The 25,715-nt window shown below is 37.5% G+C and overlaps 1 protein-coding gene across 2 annotated transcripts in view; it reads left to right on the top strand.

The window, feature by feature from the left end:
* Positions 1–20,020, top strand: part of ARID4A (AT-rich interaction domain 4A) — a 69,960-nt gene extending 49,940 nt beyond the window's left edge. Inside the window, exons 18-24 of one of the 2 annotated variants that reach the window (XM_070419092.1) lie at positions 2,754–2,838; positions 3,908–4,049; positions 5,846–6,982; positions 7,315–7,419; positions 11,212–11,418; positions 12,017–12,163; positions 18,081–20,020. In XM_070419092.1, the coding sequence (XP_070275193.1) occupies positions 2,754–2,838; positions 3,908–4,049; positions 5,846–6,982; positions 7,315–7,419; positions 11,212–11,418; positions 12,017–12,163; positions 18,081–18,184 (1,927 nt within the window). In that variant the 3' untranslated portion in view covers positions 18,185–20,020. The remainder of the gene's footprint in view (positions 1–2,753; positions 2,839–3,907; positions 4,050–5,845; positions 6,983–7,314; positions 7,420–11,211; positions 11,419–12,016; positions 12,164–18,080) is intronic. The other variant, XM_070419090.1, reaches the window with a different exon arrangement.
* Positions 20,021–25,715: the final 5,695 nt, after the last annotated feature.

The raw sequence follows: 25,715 nt of genomic DNA, 5'->3' as shown, positions 1-25,715 counted from the left end.
GGAAATCAAAACTATATCAGGCATTGCAGTAATTCTAAATTAATTACTTTAGAAGTGTTAGGAAGGACTTAAGATTTGAACTTCTATTAGGTGATTTGGGGGAGGGTTTAAGGAAATAGGGCTTTCCTCCAGATTGGAAGCTGTCAAGACATAGGGTTAATCTTTGATTGGTCATCTTAATAAATGTTATCCATAAGGAGGGAAGACTAAACCATGTAGATTGGTAAAGAGGCTGCAGTCAGGGAAAAAGGATGTTTGGACTTTTTTGTGGCTTGGACAGTGTTCCTGTTTTTCTGTGTTTATACACCCTTAGGGGGTGGTCTTGTTTTTGTCTTGATTCATCACAGTCATGTTGCAAGACTTGTCTGATGTTGATGTTCTGTGAAATTGTTCATGTTCAACAGGAGAACAATACAACCTAGCTGTGATGCCAGATCACCTCTGTAGCAACACCAAGGCCCACCTGATTGTACCAGGCTAGTTTTCTTTCTCATTTAGAAAGGCTTGTATGTTTAGTACCTCTGCTTGGTCTGTATTTGTTTGGAACAAGACTACTCCAAGGTTTCCCTGCATATTCACAGTGTACTCTGTTAATACCTCAATTCCCTCATCTCTGAATTGGGGAAGATAAAATACCTACTTTGTAGAGATGTGAGAAATCTTGGTAATACCTGTATTAAAATACAAAATGCTTACAACAATGCTTGGCACTTAGCAAGTGCACAAGTAAATGTTAACATTTTCTTTTTCTTTTTAGTGAGTTAGGTTTCTTTCATCTCACATCATTTTAAAGTTGGGTTTATCACATATAAAATATTTTTAAAGTATGGATTTATTGCATATAAACCTCTAATTTTTTTTTTTCCTCAAACCAGCTTGTGCCTTTCACATTTCTGCTAACATTAGAAACAAACCTAGTCTACCTCACTGTTGTGTTGTATGTACTTGTTGTTGAGTTCAGGAGGAAAGCCTACATTTACCAACTTTGAGTCACTATCTTTGCAGTTATGGCATATTAAAGACTTCTTTTTTCCTCAGATTCTATTTAGTTCATTCATCCACTTTTATTTATCGTCTTTGTGGGTCTGTTCTTCTGTTCTGCTTTCTAGAATTTTCCCTTGCTATCATCTGTTTCTCTAAATTGTTTAATGTTTTACTGTATGACCATTCTCACAGACATTTTATTATATGTTGACATTCTTCTGAACTAGTTAAATCCCTAAATACTTACTTAACTGGTTACTGACAAGGTTCATGGTTTTTCACTGTCCCTCCATACTCCTAAATGCTGGTATAATTCTGGTGTGCTCATTGACATAGAGCCACTATAATTCCTAGAGAATCTGGTTGGATTTCTAAAATAGGGTAACATATGAAACTATGAGGGAAGTACTAGTTTTAGTTGAGAAAGTCTTAGACCACCTTTGGTTGGCAATATTAATGCTGGAAGTACCTACATGGCATACGGTGGTGACCAGGACCTGCTGTCTTCCAGGTCAGGCCTGTGCTTGCTGGTTGTCGCATATGTCCTGTGGAATTTTAGAGTTGGGCAGAGTTACTCACTATTTCTTTGTTAGCCCATAACCAGACACATAACCCTCTTATTGTATTTGCCAGACTATACTTGGTTTTAATATTTACCTGTCTTTCAAACCAGACTGCGAGTTGCATGAGAGCAAGGTCCTTCCTATTTTTCTCTATTATTCTCTACATACTTACTCATACATACTACCTGGCATGCTAGGTAGGCCCTCAGTAAATGTCCAAATGAATGAATACTTCTAAGTAAGGTCATAATGTACAGATACTTAGCCTGGTAAAATGAAGATATTAGGTTGATTCAGGAAAGATCATTTTCAAACCATAATATAGGTAATCATGATACTATATCAACCAGAACTTGTGGATATTGGAACCATGTCCTTGCTTTGTATGGTAACTGGGTTACAAAATGAGGGTATGGTTTCCATTAACATGACGCAGTTCAAAGCAAGGACTGCCTGTAGTTTTTTGCTTCAGTGTTCAGATTTTGGATTGTGATAGAGTTCTATAAATACCTATATATTTACATAATGTAAGAACTGTTATTTCATTCTAGAAAGTTTAATTTTTTATTTGCCCCTGATTAGTAACGTGGGCTGACTATATTGAAATGAAAAAGTGTTGCCAATATTTTGGAAAAGGTACAGGAGAAATGAGTTTTCAACTTGAGCTAAACAGAATAAACTTTATATATAAAGGAAATTATCTCTAAAAAATTTCAGTCTTAGAGGTGACATAGTTCAGAATAAAATCTTATTAGAAGTACTAGAGGCTGGAGAGAGTTCTGTGAGGAAAAGAGAGTTGAAAAGGACTTCATAAATAAATCTGGAACTGATCATATTACAAGTTTGAATTTACTTGACTTATCTTTAAATTATTTGGTCAATAAAATGAATTCCAGTGCAGAATCTGTTTATTTCATTAAGTTCAGGTCTGTGGGAGCTGTGGAAAACAAAGCAGCTCAAACAATCTTGAATCTATTTAGAGTTTGCTTACCTAGCTCTCTTGTCTTGCCCTATTAGTGGCAGGTATACAAAGCACTTAGTACTGTAGCTGGCGCATGTTACCAACAAACCAGCCCCTATGCCCTTCACATTTCTGCCAACACTAGAAACAAACTCTTTAGTTTATCCCATTGTTGCTTTTATTTGATGAATATATTTCAAATAAGTTATTATTGTGAATTTTTAAAATACATTCTTTATTTTAAGGTATGATGAATGGGTGAAGGCTGACAGGATAATCTGGCCTTTGGACAAAGGTGGACCAAAGAAAAAACAGAAGAAAAAAGCTAAAGTAAGTTCATAGTTCATATCCTTTATGATAGGTACAGTAATTATTCATATTGTGTGTTTATAAATTTGTTTCCTCACTGTAATAATCATATTGATTCTTTTAAGGTAATTGTGATTTTCTCTCTTATAACCCAGAAGCTAAAAATGTAAACACATTAACACATTGTTTCAGGAAAGGAGAAAAACCAGAGATTCCTGGGACATAGGCATTAAACTCAAATGCCTATATCTGCTGTCTTGAAAAGGGATAAAGTAGGACTGATAGTGACCAATAGAAGGACATGTTCCTCTCCTAGAGAGGGTGGAACTAACCCCTTTGCAGTGGGATCCAGTCAGGGTTGCCAGATTTTAGGATTTTCAAAAACAATACTTTTTAAAATGTAAAATCTGATTTTTTTTTTTAAATCTTTACTCCAGTATATATTTTATTGATTTTTTTTAGAGAGAGAGGAAGAGGGATAAAGAAACATTGATGTGAGAGAGAAACATTGATCAGTTGCCTCCTGAACACACCCTGACTGGGGATCGAACCCACAGCCTAGGTATGTACCCTGACCAGGAATCGAACCTACAACATTTTTGGTACACAGGACAACACTCCCAACCGCGCCACCCCGCCCGGGCTGAAATCAATTTTTAAATGTTGGAAGCTAATACTAAGTTTTAAAACATATACTTGTTGGTCAGCTGTATCCTCATCCACACCCTGAATTTTCAACCTTTGCTGTAGAGATTCACCTAGTGTTTGCCTGTTTTATGGTAGATTTCTTTTTCTCAGGGAATAGGAAGAGAGAAGGAAGGGAGGTTGCTGAGTAGTTGTATAGCTTTCTAATGCACCAACTCTGACCTTCACAATATAATTGCAGTGTTAGATATTGTTGACCATAATACTCATATAATTATAAAATAAGTTAGAGAACAATTTGTTCTTAATTATTTGATAAGCACAGATTAGGAAATTAACATATAAAACATCTAAACTTTTTGAGTTTTGTTTTCCTTGCAGAAGTAGAATGTTCATTTTTCATAAGGAATGGGCTCTTCTCATACTTTTTGTTGTTGTTATCCAGAATAAAGAAGACAGTGAAAAAGATGAAAAGAGGGATGAGGAGAGGCACAAGTCAAAACGGGGACGACCTCCTTTAAAATCTACCCTTTCGTCAAACATGCCATATGGTTTGTCTAAGACTCCAAACAGTGAAGGAAAATCAGGTACAAGAATTGCTCGCAGCAATATGGCAGACAGCTCACGTTTGTCAATTGGAATGGAAGGTGCTCAATTTTGAGGAGCACTGATTTTTTAAGAAAACAGTATAAATTTAAAAATGTCGGTTGTGTGAGAGTCGTAGAAGGTCATCTAAGTTTCTAATCTCATGCAATTTAAACTAAAATTTGATTTGAAGAAAATATTTATTTTAGTATATCATGGTTACTTAAAACCTAGTGATAGTTTAGTTTAGGTGTACCATTTCTTGTCAATATCTTAGAAATACTCTTTTAATAGAGGATAGGTTGACAAGATGTGCATCCTACTGTGTGCTGCACTGTCCTTCAAAGCTTGCACCATGTTTCCTATAATTCAGTGCTGTCCCCTAGGATCTTTCAGCAAAGCTGAGACTATGTTGTTCAAAGAGCATACACTAAGGTGGTATAGACATGTTTTGTGATGAGTGTAGGTGAACATATTTTATTCTGCTTTTACCTTTTTCCCCACTTTTCTACCTTTACGTTTTTCATATAACTTAAGCAACATTAAATAGTTGCCTTGTATATAAAAATGTCCCTGCCTTCAAGGAAAAAGCTATTCTGAACCTACAGTTTTGTTATTAGCCTGTAGGACGCTTGTGTGCCAATTAGGAAAGGGCATTCTTCCTCCTATGTACTGCCATCTGCTGGACAGTTGCCATATTACACAAATGCAACATGTCCACAGAGCGAAAGATCTCAGGTGGCATGCCCAGTGCAGTGTGCAACCTATAAAACTATATATAGTAGTCTTGCTAAACTACTTATAAAAGGGGTTGTTGTTTTTAAATTAATCCTCATCCAGGTTATTTTCTCTGTTGGTTTTAGAGAGTGGAAAGGAGGGAGGGATATAGAGAGAGAGAAAGAGAGAGAAACATCAATGTGAGAGACCCATCAATTGGTTGCCTCCTGCACGTGCCCCTAACTGGGGTTGGGGATTGAACCTGCAACCCAGGTATGTGCCCATGACTGGGAATCCAACCTGCAATGCTTCATAATGTGGCCGACTCTCTAACCACGAAGCCACACCATGAGTCTATAGTGTATAATATATTTTAACATGAGAACAAATGAATTCTAAATTCTGAATATGGTAAAACCACAAAATAAAACTAGGTACCTTTTTATTTACAAAATACATTTAAATTTGCCTTTTTGAACTTCTTTACAATATAAGCACCATGTGGACAGAATTTTTATATTTTATAACTCCTATACAGTCTTAAAACGCTATTTTAAAAATTATCTGACTTAGAATGATTTCTTTGTCTCTTAATCAAAATAGTATTTAAGTTTTGAGAATTCAAATTGCTCATTTTGTACATCTTTCCAGAATTATTTTTAGTAGAATGTCAGATTCCTAAGGACATAAAATGGCCATCACATTTATTAATCACTACCTACTCTAGATCTCAGATCAAACCACTTTATCACTTCATATCTAGTTCTTTGAATTTTCTAAGGAGTATCTTAGCCTAAGCATGATACCAGTGCAAATTGCAAAATAGCTCTTTTACAAAATTAAGATAGTAATATTTTCTATGTAATGTATTTTTACATGGAGTTTAACTTGAAACCCTCCTCCACACACATTTTTTGCACAAGTGTATGATTTATTTTATATCAGAAATTTCTGTAGGAAGGTATTCAGAGGTACATGATTAAAATTTTTTGTTGTTTTTTTTTTTGTCTTTGGCAGAAATTCTATTACAAAATTACATTGGTAATTAAAATAGAAACTTTTCTAATATTTCCTCTTGCAGACTCTTGTTCATCTGATAGTGAAACAGAAGACCTTTTAGAAAAGAATTTGATGAATGAAGAACTTTCTCCTGATATTAAAGAGGAACTAGAAAAAAACGAAAATTTAAATGATGATAAACTAGATGAAGAAAATCCAAAGATTGCTGCACATGTATTAAAGGAAAATGATAGGACTCAAATGCAGCCTTTTGAGACTTTGAAATTAGATGTTGGAGAGAATGAACAAATAGTACAGATTTTTGGAAATAAAGTGGAACAAACAGAAGAAGTTAAGAAAGAGGCAGAAAAGTCCCCTAAAGGAAAAGGAAGACGAAGCAAGACAAAAGATCTTTCTTTAGAAATTATAAAGATTTCATCATTTAGTCAAGATGAAGCAGGAAATGAACCTCATATAGAAACTCATAGTCTAGAATTTCCTTCATTAGACAGTAAAACCTTTTCTTCTGCTACTGAAGATGAAATTGACCAATGTGCAAAAGAAAAAAAGTTCAAACGGAAAATACTGGGACATTCATCACCAGAGAAAAAAACAAGAATTGAGAACGGAATGGAAATGACAAATAGCATATCTCAAGAAAGGACCAGTGATTGTGTTGCATCTGAGGGAATGAAAAACTTAAATTTTGAACAACACTTTGGAATAGAAAATGAAGGAATGCCGTCATTGATAGCAGAGTCAAACCAAGGCATTCAAGAATTGACTAGTGAGAAATTTGATAGTCCAGCTGAAGAAACTGTAAATACTCCACTGAAAGAAGAAGAGGATACAATGCCTCTGATTGGGCCTGAAACCTTGGTTTGCCATGAAGTCGATTTGGATGATCTGGATGAAAAGGACAAGACCAGTATTGAGGATGTAGTAGTTGAAAGCTCTGAGTCTAACTCGCTTGTTTCTATTCCATCTGCCCTACCTCCTGTTGTACAGCATAACTTTTCAGTAGCTTCACCACTTACTCTCAGTCAAGATGAGTCTCGAAGTATAAAAAGTGAGAGTGACATAACCATTGAAGTGGATAGTATTGCTGAAGAATCCCAAGAAGGCCTCTGTGAGAGGGAATCGGCAAATGGATTTGAAGACAGCATCGCCTCTGGTACCTGTAGTATAATTGTTCAAGAAAGAGAGAGCAGAGAGAAGGGTAAGAACTTTACAGAGAGAAAATCAGCCTTTATATTAAAACCAAGTATTAGTAAATTAAGAGTTTAGGAACCCTTGATCTGTAAAATACTTTCCGTTCCTCCTTCCCTCCCTCCCTCCCTCCCTTTCTCCCTTTCCTTTTTTCTGTCCTTCTTTACTCTCTCCATTCCCTTTCCCCCCACCCTTTTTATAAATGTATGAAATTTATATACATACATATATATGTGTGTGTGCGTGTGTGTATACATATATATATACATATATAATTCATTTGTACAAGTGAATAAATATACTTGCTGTTGACTTTTCAAGATGTCTTTTCCTTTTCTTCAGGTCAGAAAAGACCAAGTGAGGGAAATAGCGGATTATTGGCAAAAAAGCAAAAGCGTACCCCAAAGCGAACAAGTGCTGTAGCCAAAAATGAAAAGAATGGAACAGGTTGGTGTTTTTCAGTGCTGGCTTGTACAGTGTTAATATTTTCAGCAGTTTGTTGGCTTGATCTTTTGTCAATTTAAAAATAAATTTGGTTTATTGTATTCTAAGATAGCAATTTCCCCATTAATTTTTAATCTGAGGTGCTTGTCAATTTTATTTAGAACTGGAATAGCTGTGATTATTTGTTATGCCTACTTGTATTTTTTATGTAAAGCAGTTTAATATTAGAGGAACATATTTGGGAAACTTGAATAAAAGAGAAACATTTGCTGTAGTGGTACAAGCAGAAGTTTACATTTCTGAATGGGTTGTTTTTCTTATATTTAGAAAAGCTAGTTGGTAAATGGCTTGGTAATTTTAAAACATGGGGAAATAAAAACAAGAAAATTAGTAAGTTAATACGAATAGATAACATGGAAAACAGACTTCTGTACAATAAGGAATAAAATTAAGTCATAGCATATAGTAGAAATAAACATGGTAGATTTTGACAAATTAAAGTTTTCCTTCAAAACCTGCCTTCATGCAAGTCTGAAAGGGACACTCTAGGTTACACTAGATAGATACATGTACACCTTAGTCAGATGATTAAAGTGAGCACCACCAGTAATGGGACAAATTGAAACCATGTACCACCTGACACAATGCAGTAAGAAGAACATAGCACATCTGTGATTTCCTCTCAAAGATGCATAACCTGAATGTAATCATGAGAAACCATCAACATATTCAAACTAAAGGATATTCTATAAAATAACTTTTAAAATTGTCATGGTCATGAAAATCAAAGAAAGAAGAATTGTTGCAGATTGAAGGAGACTTATGAGATGTGACAACTAAATGCAATATGTGATTCTCACCTGGACCCTATTGCTATAAAAGGACATGACCGGTCAAGTAGAGAAACTTGTATGAGACCTGAGGATTAGACGATAGCAGTATATTTGTGTTAATTTCCTGATTTTGACGGTTGTATTATGGTTCTGTAGGAGTGTGGTGGTTTTCAAAACATATCCACAAAGCCTAATTCTCTCCCCTTGAGTGTGGGCTGAATTTAGTGACTCACTTCTAACAAAGTGGAAGTGATAGACTACGACTCTGGAGAATAAGTCATAAAAGGCACCACAAATTCCTCCTTGCTCTCCCTTGGATCACTTGCTCTGGGAGAGGTTAGCTGTCACACTGTGAGGACACTCAAACGGTCTATGAAGAGGCCCAGGTTGTGAGGAACTGAACATATCCTGCCAACAGCGAGCAAGAAACTGAGGTCTCCTGACAACAGCCACGACATGAGTCACCTGAAAAGCATATTCCTCGAGCTCCAGTCAAGTCTTCAGGCACCACAGCTTCAGCTAAAAGCTTAACTGCAACCTTATCAGATCTCCCGATCCAGACCACACAGCCAAGCTGCTCACAGAGTCTGACTCTCAGATACCTCGTGAGATATTAAACATTTGTTTAATCTAAGATTTGGTGTAATTTGTCCATAACTAACCCAGGAAAATGTTCTTGTGTTTAAAGAAATAAACACTAAAGTACTTAAGTATGGTAGGGCAATTTATTTTCAAATGGGTCAGAAAAACATTTTTTTGGCAGCTGTCCTTATAACTTTTTTGTAAGGTTGAAAATGGTCTCAAAATAAAAAGTTAAAAAGATTGAAAAGGAAGATAGGAGATGGACCAGTTTTACCTTTTGAAAATAATCTTTGGCTTAACTAAGGCAGTGAAGGAAGGAAACAAAATCACTAGAACTCAGTTATTATTCGTTATGAGGAATTAACTGACATGGAACACAGGAATATCAGCAGGTTATTGGAAGAGTAATTTAGGGATTGTTGAGTTAGAGGTACCCAGTATTAGGAAAATTGGGGCCTCGAGCTTAGAAGAAAGTCTCTTTTCAGAAGATAGTTGTCAAAGGAGTGCAAGACAATGAGATTGGTATAGGAGAATAAAATGAGAAAAAGTAAAGTACAGCATAGGAAATGTAGTCATTAATACTATAGTAATTATGTGTGGTTCCAGGTGGGTACTGGAAATATCAGGGGGAACACTTTGTTATGTATATGATTGACCACTGTGCCGTACACTTGAAACTAATACAAAGTAATATTGAATGTAAACTGTAATTGAAAAAAAGAAAAAGGACCAAAAGTATAATTATGTAGAATATCTCTTTATATGGGACAGCCAGGAAGAGTAGAGTAGAAACTGATCAAAGATAAATGAAAATCAGTAAAGTAATGGGTTTGAATAAGAAAGGAGTTCCAAATGCTGTAGAATATTCAATAAGATTAAAATATATAGTCATTGAATTTGGCAATCATAAGTGTTTGGGACTCTAACAATAGCACAGTGATGCGATCAGAAGGTGTGGAAATCAAGGTAACAGAGAATTTCTTTGAAGAAATTTGATCCTAAAGCCGTGGTCTGCAAACTGCGGCTCGTGAGCCACATGCGACTCTTTGGCCCCTTGAGTGTGGCTCTTCCTAAACCTTAGGAGTACCCTAATTAAGTTAATAACAATGTACCTACCTATATAGTTTAACTTTAAAAAATTTGGCTCTCAAAAGAAATTTCAGTCGTTGTACTGTTGATATTTGGCTCTGTTGACTAATGAGTTTGCTGACCACTGCCCTAAAGAGAAGGAAAGAGATGCTGACTAAAGGGAAAGGTTTTCCTCTCCATTCCTCCCTCTCTAAGGGTAGGAAACATCTAAGCATGTTGGTAGACTGAGAAAAGTTGAAGTTAAATGAAGATGGTTAATTGACATTGGGAATTTCAGAGGAGCTGGAAGTAGATGGTTTTAAGAGTATAGCTAAAGAGATTAGTTTGCCCAAAAATAGTTTCCTTGTTTCGAGGCCAACAAAGGGGCAGCAAGGACAGATACAGGTAGGGGAGGGGCTGGGAAATTGCCTTTTCAGTTGAAAGCAAGGTTTGCTTTTGAGAGAGAATAGGGTGGAAGTAGGGTATAGAGCTTAAGAAACATAAAATTGAGAGGCAATTCTAATTTGTTACTAAGTGAAAACCAAAAGCATCTCTAATACAGATTTGGTGAGGAGGGATGTAGAGTTTTAAACAAATATCTGCTCACATTTTATTATACATATGTTAAAGACTGTGTGTACATTACGATCTTTCTTGCCCTACAGGTTTGGCTCAGTGGATAGAGCATCAGCCTGTGGACCAAAGGGCCCCAGGTCCTATTCCAGTCAAGGGCACATGCCTGGGTTGTGGGCTCAATCCCCAGTAGGGGTGTGCAAGGAGGCAGCCGATCAATGATTCTCTCTCATCATTGATGTTTCTATCTCTCCCTTTCCCTTCCTCTCTAAAATCAATTAAAAAATATAGATTTTTTTAAAAAGATATTTTTTTGTGCCTTTTCATATATATAGTTTCGGTAGGTCCTCTTTATTGATTTTAGAGCGGGAGAGAGAGAAACATCAATGATGAGAGAGAATCATTGATTGGCTGCCTCCTGCACACCCCCTACTTGGGGGTTGAGCCTGCAATCCAGGCATGTGCCCTTGACTAGAATTAAACCCGGGACCCTTCAATCCGCAGGCCAATGCTCTATCTACTGAGCAAAACTAGATCTCTAGTTCATTCTTTTTCAACAACTTTAACTGTTTCCCTATAGGTAGGCATTTGGTTTTTTTTTTGTTGTTAAAAACTTGGCACATTGTGCACTTATTTCTGTAGGATACCAAATAAGTGTAATTGCTGGTTCTGTTGCATACTGATGTTTGAGAGTTATATATTTTCTAATCGGAGTCAATTTTTGTTGTTGTTGTTATAGGACAAAGCAGTGATAGTGAAGATCTTCCTGTCCTAGACAATTCAAGTAAATGTACTCCAGTAAAGCATCTTAGTGTATCTAAGCCACAGAAGCTTACACGATCTCCTGCCAGAATATCTCCTCACATCAAAGATGGAGAAAAAGATAAACACAGAGAAAAACATCTGAATTCATCCCCTAGGACATATAAGTGGAGCTTTCAACTCAGTAAGAAGCTTATAGAAAACTTGAATGTATATTGTAAAGTGGTATATTCCTTGAAATGTCAAAATGAGGAATAAATGATTAGTAAATTCATTTATTTCAGTTTCCAAATACTATCTTACCAGTAATCATCATTTGTTATCTTAAATACAAATCCATGTCATTTCATAATATTGACTTGTTAAATCTTCACTGGAAGAAAATCTCCAGTTAGGAAATAAGACATGTATGATTTATATGAATCAATGAAACAAACACCCTTTCTAGTATGGAAATAACTAGTAAATGATAAAGCCATCAACATAAAGAAGCTATTTGGATAAATACAATTATAGATCAGCATTGCTGTGTGTAGATGTTTTCTTACATTTTTTTATTTAAAATATCAGTTAATGTTTAGTATAGAAATATTGGGCTACATAAAGAAATCTTATTCCTGAAATTAATGTCATCCCTGTTTATAGAGACTTATTAGCTTAATATGATAGGTTTTAATAAACTAAAGCTATTGATGATTTATAAGTTGGACTTCTGATAAAATTGCCATATTTTTCCTGAGAGAATTATTTTTAAATTCTAATTAACTTTTTTCCCCTCTTAGATGAATTAGATAATATGAACAGTACAGAGAGAATCTCTTTTCTCCAAGAAAAACTACAGGAAATCAGAAAATATTACATGTCTTTAAAGTCTGAAGTTGCAACCATCGACAGGAGGAGAAAAAGATTAAAAAAGAAAGACAGAGAAGGTAATTTGATTATAATTTTTCTTTCCTCTATTTTCTAATATATATCCTATCATCTTAAAAGATGTAGGTTTGTCACTCCTTGAATACATTAATTAATCGTTGTTTTTAGATTCTTGGTATTTTCTTCTTTGCTGCTGTTGAAGTGAGTCAGCAACTGAATCAGAGAGACTCTTGAAAGAGATCATGAACTGTTTTACAAAATGTGTGATTTTCACTAAATGTGGTGGGTTCTCAAGAGTTTACTTGCTTGGAATTCACTCTTTGCTCAACATTTTACTGGCCGCCTATTAATAGGTACTGTATTTGTTATTATGAGGTTCACCAGATTGTTGAGATCATATGTCATTTCCTAAGCAACTACCATATAAGATAATTCAGGTGAACAACATTAATGCATACATACCATGTGCCAGGCGCTCTTCTAGGTAGTAGAAGTACGGAGAAGAATGAGATCCAGGCTTTGATCTCAAAGATATTAATGTCTAGTGGGACAGTGTATGATGAGGGACCCAAGAGTGATAACAAGTATAGGTGTTGGTAGGAGAAATTACTTTGGAGTAGTCATGGGGAGAGAATAGTGTCTGACCTAGACCTTAAAAATGTGTACGATTGCCTTGGCCCGGTGGCTCAGTTGGTTGGAGCATCATCCCATACACCAAAAAGGTTGAAGGGCACATACCTAGGTTGCCAGTTTGGTCCTGGTTGGGATGCATACAGGCAACTGATCAATGTTTGTTTGTTTCTTTCTTTCTTTCCTTTCCGTTCTTTCCTTTCTTTCCTTTCATCTCTCTCTCTTACCTCCCTCTCTCCTTCCCTTTTCCTCTTCCTATTCCTCTCTCTCTCCCTCTCTCTCCCTTCCTCCCTCTCTGAAATTAATTTTTTTAAAGCCAACAAAACATATTCTCAGGTGAGGATTTTTTTTTTTAAGTATAGGATTGCCGTAGCCCAGTGGTCGGCAAACTGCGCATGGGCCACAAAGTTTCAATCGCACTGTACGTGCGCGCCCGCACGTGGTATTTTGTGGAAGAGCCACACTGAAGTGGCCAAAGAGCCACATGTGGCTCTCGAGCCGCGGTTTGCCGACCACAGCCCTAACTGGTTTGGCTCAGTGGATAGAGCGTCGGCCTGTGGACTGAAGGGTTCCAGGTTCAATTCCAGTCAGGGGCACACGCCCGGGTTGTGGGCTTGATCCCCAGTTGGGGACGTGCAGGAGGCAGCTGGTCGGTGATTCTCTCTCATCATTGATGTTTCTCTCTCTCTTCTTCTCCCTTCCTCTCTAAAATCAAAGAAATATATTTTTAAAAATTTCTTAATAAAAAGTATAGGATTAATTCCTAGTTAAATATTGACATGTTCATATCTACTCTATCCAAATCCCAACTAAAATAACAGTAAAGAAAATCGAAAGCCTTATACTCACAAGGACAAGAGAATGGCACAGCAGAGTGTGACTGATAAGAAATGTCAATGGCCTATCTTTTGGAAGCTGAGGAGCAGATAAACTACTGTAACTGTCCTAGCAGATAAGGGAATGCTAAAACCTAAGCTTGTTTATTCTTGCAATAGGACAAAACAAGCCAGTTCATACCACAGCACCCCAGAAAAGCTATAAAGGCAGGGATATGGGGTGATCCTGAAAAATGGAGTTTGTTTGAAAATGGAAGGAAAAATTAGATTCTTTTGTCTGACCCTTTTCCCACAGCACTGTCAGAAAATAAGGTGGATGAAGGGGCTCAATAAGCTTGTATACTCAGGGATATCAGTCATAGGTGAAGGTGAGAGCTAAATGCTAAACCAAAAATACAATCATGAGTAAAAGTTTGCAGAACTGAATGGTGAGACTCCTATCCTCTTTCCAACCGAGATCTCAGCCTGTTGGTTCCCCGAGAGCCATAAATCAAGTGTATCCTCATTCCTGGGACAAGATGGAAGGAAACCTGTGGATAAACTGGACAACCTAAGAGAAATAGTCTAACATAGATACCAACATTTGGAGGTTCCTGAATCAAAAAGCAAGATCCTTGCCAATAATTACACGTGCAGTGCCCACCACTGAAAAACCCTACCTACTATGCATGCACAGCTTCTGGTTAGCTTTTTAATGTCCCTCTCTTAAATATGGAAGCCATAATACCAGATAGGAAAGCCTCTACATATATGAAGACAGAAGCCAAAGTAGAAAAGGAGGAAAAAAAGGAACTTGGAAAAAAATAGACGTACCACATAAAAACACCAAACTATAATATCCAGAGATACAGGAAAGATATGGCAGTCTCAAAACAAGAATATAATAATAAAATTCAGAGAACAAGACAAATCTGTTAAAATTAAGATATAAGAGCAGAGCCCAGCTAGCATGGATCAGTGGTTGAGTGTCGACCTATGAACCTGGAGGTCACGGTTTGATTCCTGGTTAGGGCACATGCCCAGGTTGCAGGCTTGATCCTCAGTGTGGGGTGTGCAGGAGGCAGCCAATCAATGATTCTCTCTCATCATTAATGTTTTTATCTATCTCTCCCTCTCTTTTCCTCTCTGAAATCAATAAAAATATTTTAAAAAATATGATAGCAGGAATTTATAAAAAAACGTAATAGAGTGGATAGATAGCAAAGCTAAAGAAATCCCAATAGAAGGTCAAAATGACAATAGGAGAGAAGAATGAGAAATATTCTGAATCAGAGGATTTCTAGAAAAAGTACTGAATAAACATAGGAAGTTGTCATCAAAGCAGTATTAAAGATTTCCAGAACTGAAGGATATGAGATAGACAGTTGAAAGGACTCACTGTGACCTCTATGAAGAATAGGAGAGAAAAATTACACCAAAGCACATTATGAAATTTCAGAACCCTATGGATAAAGAGAAGGTTCCAAAAGCTTACCATATAAAGGTACATACAAAGAAAAATAGGTCTCAGAATGGCATGAGGTTTCTCATGTCACATTTCTTGATGGTAGCACTGTAAACTAGAAGCCAAGCTAAGAAGACAACGTGAGATCCAGCAAACAAGGAATTCCACATAGAGAAACAGTAAGGAAAATCTCAGGATGCTGAAGGAAAGCACTAGGCTGACCATTGCACAGCAGTCCTAGAAAGCAACTACTCCAGGAGCAGGATGGGTCAGGAGAGGCGGGTTCTGCGAGGGCTGTTTCTTTAAAAAATAAATAAAAGGTAAATTACCTGCACTGAGAAAATTTTGTTGCCTATGGCAGAGAGTTAAAGGATGAATTACTGACAGAAATGACTTGTGTCATATGTGGTTTTGAATTGTTCTATTCCCAGTGCAACTACAACAGTTTTTAATTCCTGGAAATATGATGGAGCAAATGGAAAGGGATATGGTTGAGATAAAAGGGATTTGATTTCCATGTTTGTCTTTTCTTTAAATACTGTAAATAGCAAAAAGTCTTTACAAAATTTTTAAACACAAAAAGAAAAGGGCAAGTTAAATTGAAATTTCTTCAGAGAACCCTCAACACTTTTGAGTTTCCTAAAGGTGATATAAGTTTCAGACAATTGAAAAGATTCTTCTTCCCTCTTCTCTTCTCTTAGTTTTTTGTAGTTGAAGTGAGACTTCTGTCATACATGTTAAAATTTGTAGTAATGAGTTAATGTTATATTGGTAGTACACACACTCTGAGAGACAAACTTAAACAACAATCGAAACTAATTGAAAAATGTTCAATAAAGTAGGAACAATTGACTCAACTGGTATGGCTCAGGGGTTGAGCATGAACCTATTAACCAGGAGGTTTACGATAGATTCCCGGTGGGGGCACATGCCCAGGTTTCAGGTTCCATCCTTAGTAGAGGGCATACAGGAGGCAGCTGATCAGTGAGTCTCTCTCATCATTGATGTTTCTATCTCTCTCTCCCTCTCCCTTCCTCTCTGAAATAAAAAATATTAAAAAAAAAAAGGAACAGCCCTGACTGGTTTGGCTCAGTGGATAGAGCGTCGGCCTGCAGACTGATGGGCCCCAAGTTCGATTCCGGACAAGGGCATGTACCTTGGTTGCGGACGCATTCCCGGTGGGGAGTGTGCAGGAGGCAGCTGATCGATGTTTCTCTCTATCCCTCTCCATTCCTCTCTGTAAAAAAAAAATCAATAAAATATATATATTTTTTAAAAAGGAACAATTGGGCAAAGATTAGCAGAAAACAGGTGAGTTTTGCAAAGAAAGAGACGAAAAAGAGAAGAACTAAAAAATGGCAAAATAGAAGTGCGCAAGCACGGCCGACGGCGGGCGGGGAAGTGAGGGCGGCCAGGTCGAGTGACTGCGGTCTCGCCAGGCCGCCCATTGCCCCTGCGGCGCAGCGATGGCCATTTTCAGTGTGTGCGTGGTGAGCAAAGCCGGCGGCCTGATTTACCATCTGGACAGCTACGCACCACGCCCCAGGCTGAGAAAACGTTCAGTTACCCGCTTGATCTGCTGTTCAAGCTACACAACGAGCGAGTGCTAGTTGCCTTCGGCCAGCGCGGCCAGCGCGACGGCATCCGGCTGGGTCATAGGCTGAACTTGCAACAATCCCCCACCCCGCCGCTGCCCTCCTAAGTTCTGAGATCCTGTAGCAGGGGTCTTAACTGCGTCCTCTCCGGTGGAAGTCCCAGGCATCTTGTTAGTACACCTGAAAGGGATCGGGGGAGAGGGGCTGAGTTTGATGAGGGTACTAATCCCTGAGCCTTCCTACTATTCTCTTTCCGGTATCTGTCATTGTCCTACTTTCCGACTACAGATTTTATTTATGGAGGAGGTAGGCCCATAAGTGCTGTAATAAACATTCCTTTGATCTCAAAAAAAAAAAAAAAAAATGGCAAGCACCTCATGCTTAGAGTAGCAATCCTTCATCTGTGTATGTCCTCCAGGAGAATTATGTTAAAGTCACCTGAGGACTTTCTTCTAAGCACCCACAGACACTTCCATCCTTATCCTCTTGGTTCTAATATCAGATCTGGAAAGCTCCTGTTGCTTATAAGAATGTTGTGTCCACCAGGTGTATTGGGACAGAATAAAGATGGGAGGCCAATGGTTAGCTGCTTATAGGCAATTCTCTGAGATAAGTGAATTCTCTCAGGTCTTATAGCCCAGAGATAAAACAGGAATCTGTTGTAGTGAGAATTGATCTCTGGTTGATGTTTCTGATATGGGGCAAGGTGAATTCCTCCTAGGGACCTTTAAGTAGGGGTTTAAGAGTTTCAGGCCCTCGCTGGGCAGCTCAGTTGGTTAGCCGTGGTTGGCAAACGGTGGCTCGCGAGCCACATGCGGCTCTTTGGCCCCTTGACTCTGTTCCACAAAATACCACTGTACGGGTGCGCACGTACAGTGCGATTGAAACTTCGTGGCCCATGCGCAGAAGTCGGTATTTTGTGGAAGAGCCGATATTTTGTGGAAGAGCCACACTCAAGGGGCCAAAGAGCCGCATGTGGCTCACGAGCTGCGGTTTGCCGAGCTGCAGTTTGCCGACCACTGGGTTAGAGCATCATCCAGATTCACCAAGGTTTTGGGTTCAATTTAGGGTCGGCACATACAAGAAGCAACTAATGAGTGCATAAATAAGTGGAACAACAAATCAATGTTTCTTTCTCTCTCCCCCCTTCTCTCTCTCTAAAAATCAATAAATAATAAAAATGAGGGTCTTAGAGTCTTGGTATTTAAAATAAAAAAGAGAGTTTATGTCTTTTTAATATTTAAATTTTATGTTGCTTTTTTTTTTTTTTATCTGAGTTACTTTACTGACCAGAGACTGATTCTACTCATTTGAGCCAAAAAGTTTTTTGCTGATAGTTTGTTATTCCTACATGCAGCATCTAAGAAGACTACAACTGAAGTGAATAATGTTGAGAATTCCTGTCTTGCCAGTGACTGGGCATCTTTGCATAACAGTTTTTGAGTCTAACGTAGTTGTTTTGATTCCACAGTGTCTCACGCAGGAGCCTCCATGTCATCTGCTTCGTCAGACACTGGAATGAGTCCCTCATCATCATCTCCCCCACAGAATGTACTTGCTGTAGAATGCAGGTGATACTCGTTTCTCTGCCTTCCCAGCAGTTTGCTGCCATGGACATAAATCCCAGACTCTGAAATACAACCACAGGAAGCACTCAACTGGCTTGACATTGCTAAGTATATCCTGTCGGCCCTTCCAGGCTGGATGGTATCTATTCCCTTCTTTTCTTTTTTCTGTTGCAAAAAGTAAGCTGATTAATAACTGAAATGTAGGCAGCCTGATGTATTTGTCATAATTTTTTCTCCATTTTTTTTTTCATTTTTTGTGAAGATAGAAAAAGGGCACTTAGCAAATATGAATTTGTATAATAAAGCTTTCAGGTGTTATAGAAATCATAGACAGGCAAGTGCACATGATAAACATCAAAACGTTATCCAGCTGAATAGTTACTGCTGCACTTTCACTAAGGTGGACTGAACACTTGGTGAGTAGGGGGTTTATGTTGTGTGTTTTTGTTTTTTATTATTGTCGTTGTTGTTTTTTATTTTTGTGGAAGCACTTGCTATGTAGAACTGCCAAAGTATATGTTCAGCAGTGTGCCCAGGTTTAAAGGTGTAAATGGGACAAAATAAATTGTGAAAGGAAGTGTAGTTGACTGAAAACTACAGTTGTAATAAGTCTTCCACTTTTTATAGTATTTTTGAGCACACAATTATGCAAATATTTTAATGTTTATTAATGTTTACAGTGGAATTGTGAATAAGTTTTCAGTGGACTATCTTATCCCTTGACAAAAATATTTTGTCTTTTTTCTATGTAATTTCAGAGTTTTTATTTTGTTACAAAAAGACAAAAATGAAATATATAACAACAATGAAGTTATTTAACAAGATTTCTAAAGCTGAAATTTTTGTGTAAAATAAGGTATTATCTTGCAACTTGTTAAATATATTTATTCAGACATTGGATGTTGTATTTTTATGTATTTTTTAAAATATTAATAAAATTGAAAAAAAGAAAATTCTAGGTTAATTCACTCTTTGGATGACAATAGCTCTCAGCTGTCCCTCTTACAGGAGGCTGCACCAGCAGCTCTGCCTGTACTGAAGGGAGTCTGTCTCAGTCCTTCAAGCAGAATGATCTATGAATGGGCATCTGGATCATTAAAGTACATCCTCTTTTAGACACTTTGGCAGTCCTAGTATTTAAACTGTTTTGAGGATCAAATTTTTGGTTGCCCTTAAGATACTATGTCACAGTTTTTATGTTTGCTATACTGCCGAATGAATTTATATTTCCCAAAGTTGAGATGCAACAACCAAGTAAAACAATTATGTATGCTATGTCTGTGAATTGTTCCACAGACTGATACATTTTGTAAATAATTCTTCCAAAATTGTGTATTTAAAGCAGTTTTGCCATATACATTATGTAAAAACGTGATTTTTTAAAATCAGTTTTTAAATTCATGTTTGTACATTGAAAGGGTTTTTTTTTTTTTTAACTTCCTTATCTGTGTTTAATATGCTGTAGAGTAATAACCTAGATGCTCTAGACTGTATATCAGGATCTGATTTACAACAACCAAGTCAGAGCCAAACACTAGTGATGGCATAGCATTACTAAAATAATTGTTTCTTAATTTCATTTTACCACATTGTGAACTTGTGATTCAGATTCCTTCCATTTTCACAGAAAATTAAAAACAAAAAAGTACTCTTGTAAAATGCACTTCTCTGTCTTTTCTTTGCAAAGCAGAAGTATTTCAATGTAAAATAAAAATGGAGCTCAGTGGGCAGTATTAATAAAGGCCATGTTTTAAACATAGGCTTTATATATTTAATTTTCATTGAAGTGATTGTTGTTTTCCTAAGTGCCAGTAACTTATAGTTGGAAAATCAAACTTCAGAAAACAAAGCATATTCAATATATTCTTCAGTTTTCACAATAAAATTTTTCTAAAACTTAATTATAAAATTGAGAAAAGTGTGTCATTCAAATCCAGTTGGCAGAAGGAGTCAACCTTAGATTCAGACATTAGATATTTTAACGATTTCCTTGAGTACCAATTCATTAAATCTGAGATAACTAGTTATCAGCTTGGATATTGTCCCTTCTAATTGATATAAATCTGGTAATGAAGTATTGGGACCTTGTTACAGAGAGCAAAATTATATATTCATTGGGTATATGGACACTGTTAAAATTCTTTTATTTGGGCCTAGAAAGTCTTATGAAAGTAAGTGAATATTGACTAGGTATTAAAGATAAGATAGTAAGTGAATATTGATTAGGTATTAAATTCAAATATTGGGCATATTTTGAGTTTAGCTTAAACTTTGAGTAAACAATCTTGCATGTAACTAAAAAAGTAAAAATATAGGTACTCTCAGGAGCATGCCCACACCATTCCCTGTCCCTATCCCTGTCCCTTTCCCTTCCCCGCCAGGGTACTTTTACCATTACCTTCCTCATGCCCAAGCTCCTAGGGCCCTTCCTTTGCCTCTATAACTTGTTCCTAAGATCATTTCTTATACAAATTGCTTCTTCTTCCTCTGTGATTTTATAAATAAATGTTCTCTTATTTAAAAGTAAAAGTATAAAGACTCTCTAATATCTAAAATGGAAGGTGCGCCCAGCTGGTGTGGCTCAGTGGTTGAGCATCGACCCATGAAACAAGAGGTCAATTCCTGGTCAGGGCACATGCCAAGTTGCAGGCTTAATTTCTAGTAGGGGCTGTGCAGGAGGTAGCCAATCGATATTTCTCTCAATCTCTCTCTAAAAATTAATAAAAACATTTTAAAATATAAGTAAATAAATAAAATGGAAGGTGCTATTAGAATCAAGGACTTTGAAGATTATGGAGATTTCTATTTTAGCATTCCTTTGTGTACTTTTATGGTTGGTTGTTTTGTATAATTTCTACTTTTTTAATCCTTCACTAAGGAAGATGTTTGTACTTATGTTAGCACATACATACTATGTCTTCTATGAAATTTCTTTAACTTATTGAAATCTATATGGATTAAGCTATTAATTTGCTTTAACAAGACAGAAAAAAGTCCCTGTATTTCCATGGAATGTATAATCCGGTGAAGTAGATGTTAAACCCTTAATCTATGTAATTCTTAACTGCAGGTGTGATAAACATATGAAGTTTCAGCATGCCATGAGATAGTGATACAGAGCCCAAGTTTGAAGGCAAAGATGGTCTGGGAAGGCTCTGCATAGAAAGCAAAAGCCCAGTCACAATTATGAATTGGCTAGGCAAATGGGAGGAGAGAGACAAGAGAGTGAAGTGCTCCAAGCACAAGGAGGAGGAGAAATTGGTAAAATAAGTCAGGACAAGAATAGACCTGAGGCCAGGAGCCAGAATTATACAGGCATTGCCCAAACCTGCCCCTACCCACCTCTGTGTTTTGCTCCTTCTGTTCCCCCCATAATTCTGATCCTTATTTGTCCAGAGCTATCTCAGCAGTTACTTTTCCATGAAGTTTTGCTGACTTCTCATTATCACCAGAATATCTCCTGTTGGGCTCTGATAGCATTTTCAATCTGTATTATTTTCCTTGACAACTTACCTTGTATTATGCTACTTATGCATGTGTCCTATTATCCTACTAGAGGCCCGGTGCACAAAATTTGTGTACGGGGGTGGGGGGGTCTCTCAGCCCGGCCTGCACCCTCTCGTAATCTGGGACCGCTGGCTCCTAACCACTCGCCTGCCTGCCTCATTGCCCCTAACTGCTTGCCTGCCTGTTTGATTGTCCCTAACTGCCTCTGCCTGCCTGCTTGATGCCCCTAACTGCTCACCTGCCTGCCTGCCTCATCGCCCCTAACCACTCTGCCTCACGCCCCTAACCACTCACCTGCCTGCCTGCCTGATCACCCCTAACTGCTCGCCTGCCTGCCTGATCACTCCTAACTGCTTCTGCCTCGGCCCCCGCTGCCACTGCTTCATCTGGAAGGTCATTTGGCTGTCCAGTCTAATTAGCGTATTATACTTTTATTATTATAGACTAGATGTTTAGTTTCTTATGTCCTCCTTAGTCACAGTTGTACCCCACAAAGTGTCTGGTCCAGCATCTAACACATAGTAAAAATGTCAAAAACTTGTTTACCACCCTAGCCAGTTTTGCTAAGTGGTTAGAGTGTCAACCTGAGCACTGAAGAACTCGTTTTAGAATCTGGTTAAGGGCACATTCCTCCGTTGCAGGCTTTATCCCTGGCCCCCTGGCCCATACAGGAGGCAATCAATTGATGTGTCTCCCCTCTCTCCCACTCTCTCTAAAAATCAATGGGGAAAAAAAAAATCCTCTAGTGAGGATTAAAAAATACACACCAAAAACAACAAGTGTTTACTTATGGTGAGAAAAATTACTTTTGAATTATTAGTTTGTTTGTTTATTTATTTATTTACTAATGATCCTTATTTAACAGTTTTTACCAAGATTTGAATATACACTTCACCAAAGAAGACATAATGATGGCAAATAAGCACTGATAGTGTTCATCAACAGAATGAGAAGACAAGCCATAAACAAGAGAAAATATAAAAAATCTGATTATTTTTTAGTCTCTTTGGGCTGCTCTAACAAAAATACCATAAACTGGGGGGCTTATAAACAAACATTTTTCATAGTTCTGCAGGGTGGGAAGGTCAGATCAAGGTGCCAACATGGTCAGGTCAGGGCCTTCTGAGGGAGAAGGAGCTAGGGCCGTGGTCGGCAAACTGCGGCTCGCGAGCCACATGCGGCTCTTTGGCCCCTTGAGTGTGGCTCTTCCTAAGCCTTAGGAGTACCCTAATTAAGTTAATAACAGTGTACCTACCTATATAGTTTAAGTTAAAAAAATTTGGCTCTCAAAAGAAATTTCAATCGTTGTACTGTTGATATTTGGCTCTGTTGACTAATGAGTTTGCCGACCACTGGGCTAGGGAGCTCTGCAGGGCTCTTTTCAAAGGGCACTAATCTCAATCATGAGGGCTCCACCCTCATGATGTAATCATCTCTATAAAGCTCCACCTCCTAATACCATCATGGAAATTGGGGGTGGGGGGAGACAAACATTCAGACCATAGCATGCTATTATCCAAAATATACAAAAAAAAATTCTAAATGCAACAATAAGAAATAATACAATTTAAAAATGGGCCAAAGACAGACACTTCACCACCAAGAAGATAGACAGATGGCAAGTAAGTATGTGAAAAGATGGTCTACATCATATGTCATCAGGGAATTGCAGATTAAAACATACCACTACATACCTATTAGAATGCAAAAATTCACAACACTGGTAATACCAAGTGCTGGTGAGAATGTGGAAGAACAACTCATTTACTGCTAGTGGAATGCAAAAAGCACATCAATTCGAAAGGCAGTTTGGCTATATTTTTTTACAAAACTAAACATACTCTTAGAATATGATCCAGCAATCATGATCCTTAGTATATCTGTTGAAATGAGTTGAAAACATGTGTCTACACAAAAACCTACACACAGATGTTTACAGCAGCTTTATTCAAGGTTACCAAAACTTAGAAGCAACCAAGATGTCCCTTCAGTAAGTGAATGAAAAAACTGGTACATCTAGACAACAGGATATTACCACTAAGAGAAATAAACTATCAAGTCAAGAGAAGACATGGAGGGACTTAAACGCATATTACTAAGTGAAAGACGCCAATCTGAAAAGACTCCATACAACATTCTGGAAAAGGCAAAATTATGGTTACAGTACAAAGGTCAGGGGTTGGGAGAGGGAGAGATTGGATAGATGTAGCAGAGTAAAACTTCTGCATAATGTTATTCTGATGGGCATATGTAATTATACATTGGTCAAAATCTATATATATAAAAGGCTAATATGCAAAGTGTCTCCTCAGGAGTTTGACCTGGAGTTTGATCACTCGCTATGATGTGCACTGACCATCAGGGGGCAGTGCGGAATGAAGGAAGGCCCTGGCCGGGGAAGAAAGGTCCAGGCATAGGCTGGCAGCCGGAAGGTCCCGATTGGCCCTGATCGCTGGCCAGGCCTACGGACCCTAGCTGTGCACGAATTTTGTGCACCAGGCCTCTAGTCATATATTTGCATAACATAAAGAGTGAACCTTAATGGCCCTAGCCAGTTTGGCTCAGTGGATAGAGTGTCGACCAAAGGGTCCCAGGTTCAATTCTGGTCAAGGGCATGTATCTTGGTTTCAGGCTCCTCCTGACTTGGGCCCTGGTCCTGGTCGGGGCTCCTGCAGGAGGCAACCAATTGTGGTTCTCTCATATCGATGTTTCTCTCTGTCTTTCCCTCTCTTATACTCTCCCTAAAAATCAATGGAAAAATATCCTTGGGTGAAGATTTTTTTAAAAAAGTGAACCCTAATGTAAATTATAGACATTGGGTGACAATAATGTGTCAGTGCAGGTTCATTGATTGCAAGAAATGTGCCACTCTGGGATGTTGGTAGTAGGGGAGGTTGTGTGTGTGGGATCAGTATATGGGGGCCCTCTATACTTTGTACTGCACCTAAAACTTCTCTAAAAGAATAAAGACTTTTAAAAAGGTGTTCAATATTAGCCTTTAGGAAAATACAAGGTAAAACCACAGTGATTATCCTCTGTATGCCTACTGAAATGCTAAAATTGAGAAGGTTGACCATACCAAATGTTGGCAACAATATGGAGGAACTGGAACTCTCATATATTGTTGGTAGGAATGCAAAATGGTTTAATCATTTTGGAAAGATGTTTGACAATTTTTTTAAAAACTAAATACTCCTACCATATGATGCAGCCATTTCACCTTTAGGAGTTAAGAGAATGGAAAATATTTTATCCTTATAAGGACTTGTATACAAATAGTTATAACAGCTTTATTTGTAATAGCAAAAAATGAAACAATGTCCCTCAACAGATGAATGGTTAAATACATTGTAGTATGTCCATAAAATGAAATGCTACTTACCAATAAAAATGTACTACTGATAAAACAATATGGATGACTCTCAAAATAATTATGCTTAATGAAAGAAGCCAGACAATAAAAGAATACATATTGTGTGGTTCCATTTATACAATAATTTAGGAAGTACAAACTAATCTATAGTGACAGAAAGCAGGGGATGGTGGGGGAGGTGAGGAAGAGTGGAAGAAGGGACTAAAAAGGGGCCTAAACAACTTCTGGGGTGATGGATATGAATACTATCTTAATTGTGGGAATGGTTTTAGGGATGTATACATATGTCAAAATGTATCAAATTGTACACTTTAAAAATGTACAATTTATCGTATATTAGTTATATTCCAATAAAGCTGTTTAAAAGAAAGAGCTATTATCCAGCTTAGAACTATGCTTTTGGGACAATTGTTAATGCTTTCTCAATTTGAAAAATGACCAAAGCTTTTTAGGAATTCTGATCACCAAATTAGCAAGAGTGGTATCTATGTTTGAGAAGAAAAATACACACTTACCATAGAAACTTGCCTTAAAATTCCATCACTAAGATTCTGAACCCAAAACTCCAAGATCACCAGTAACACTGGATTCCGATGCTGTCCTCTATTTTTGTGTTTCCCATCAGGTTTTGACAATAGCTCGAGTTCCCAACTATAAG

Source organism: Myotis yumanensis, unplaced genomic scaffold, assembly GCF_028538775.1.
Source record: "Myotis yumanensis isolate MYYU_CA2020_CCGP unplaced genomic scaffold, mMyoYum1.0.hap1 SCAF_1, whole genome shotgun sequence".
Lineage (NCBI taxonomy): Eukaryota > Metazoa > Chordata > Mammalia > Chiroptera > Vespertilionidae > Myotis > Myotis yumanensis.
Note: the sequence above shows the minus strand (reverse complement) of the source record. Positions and strands in the feature narration are given on the sequence as shown.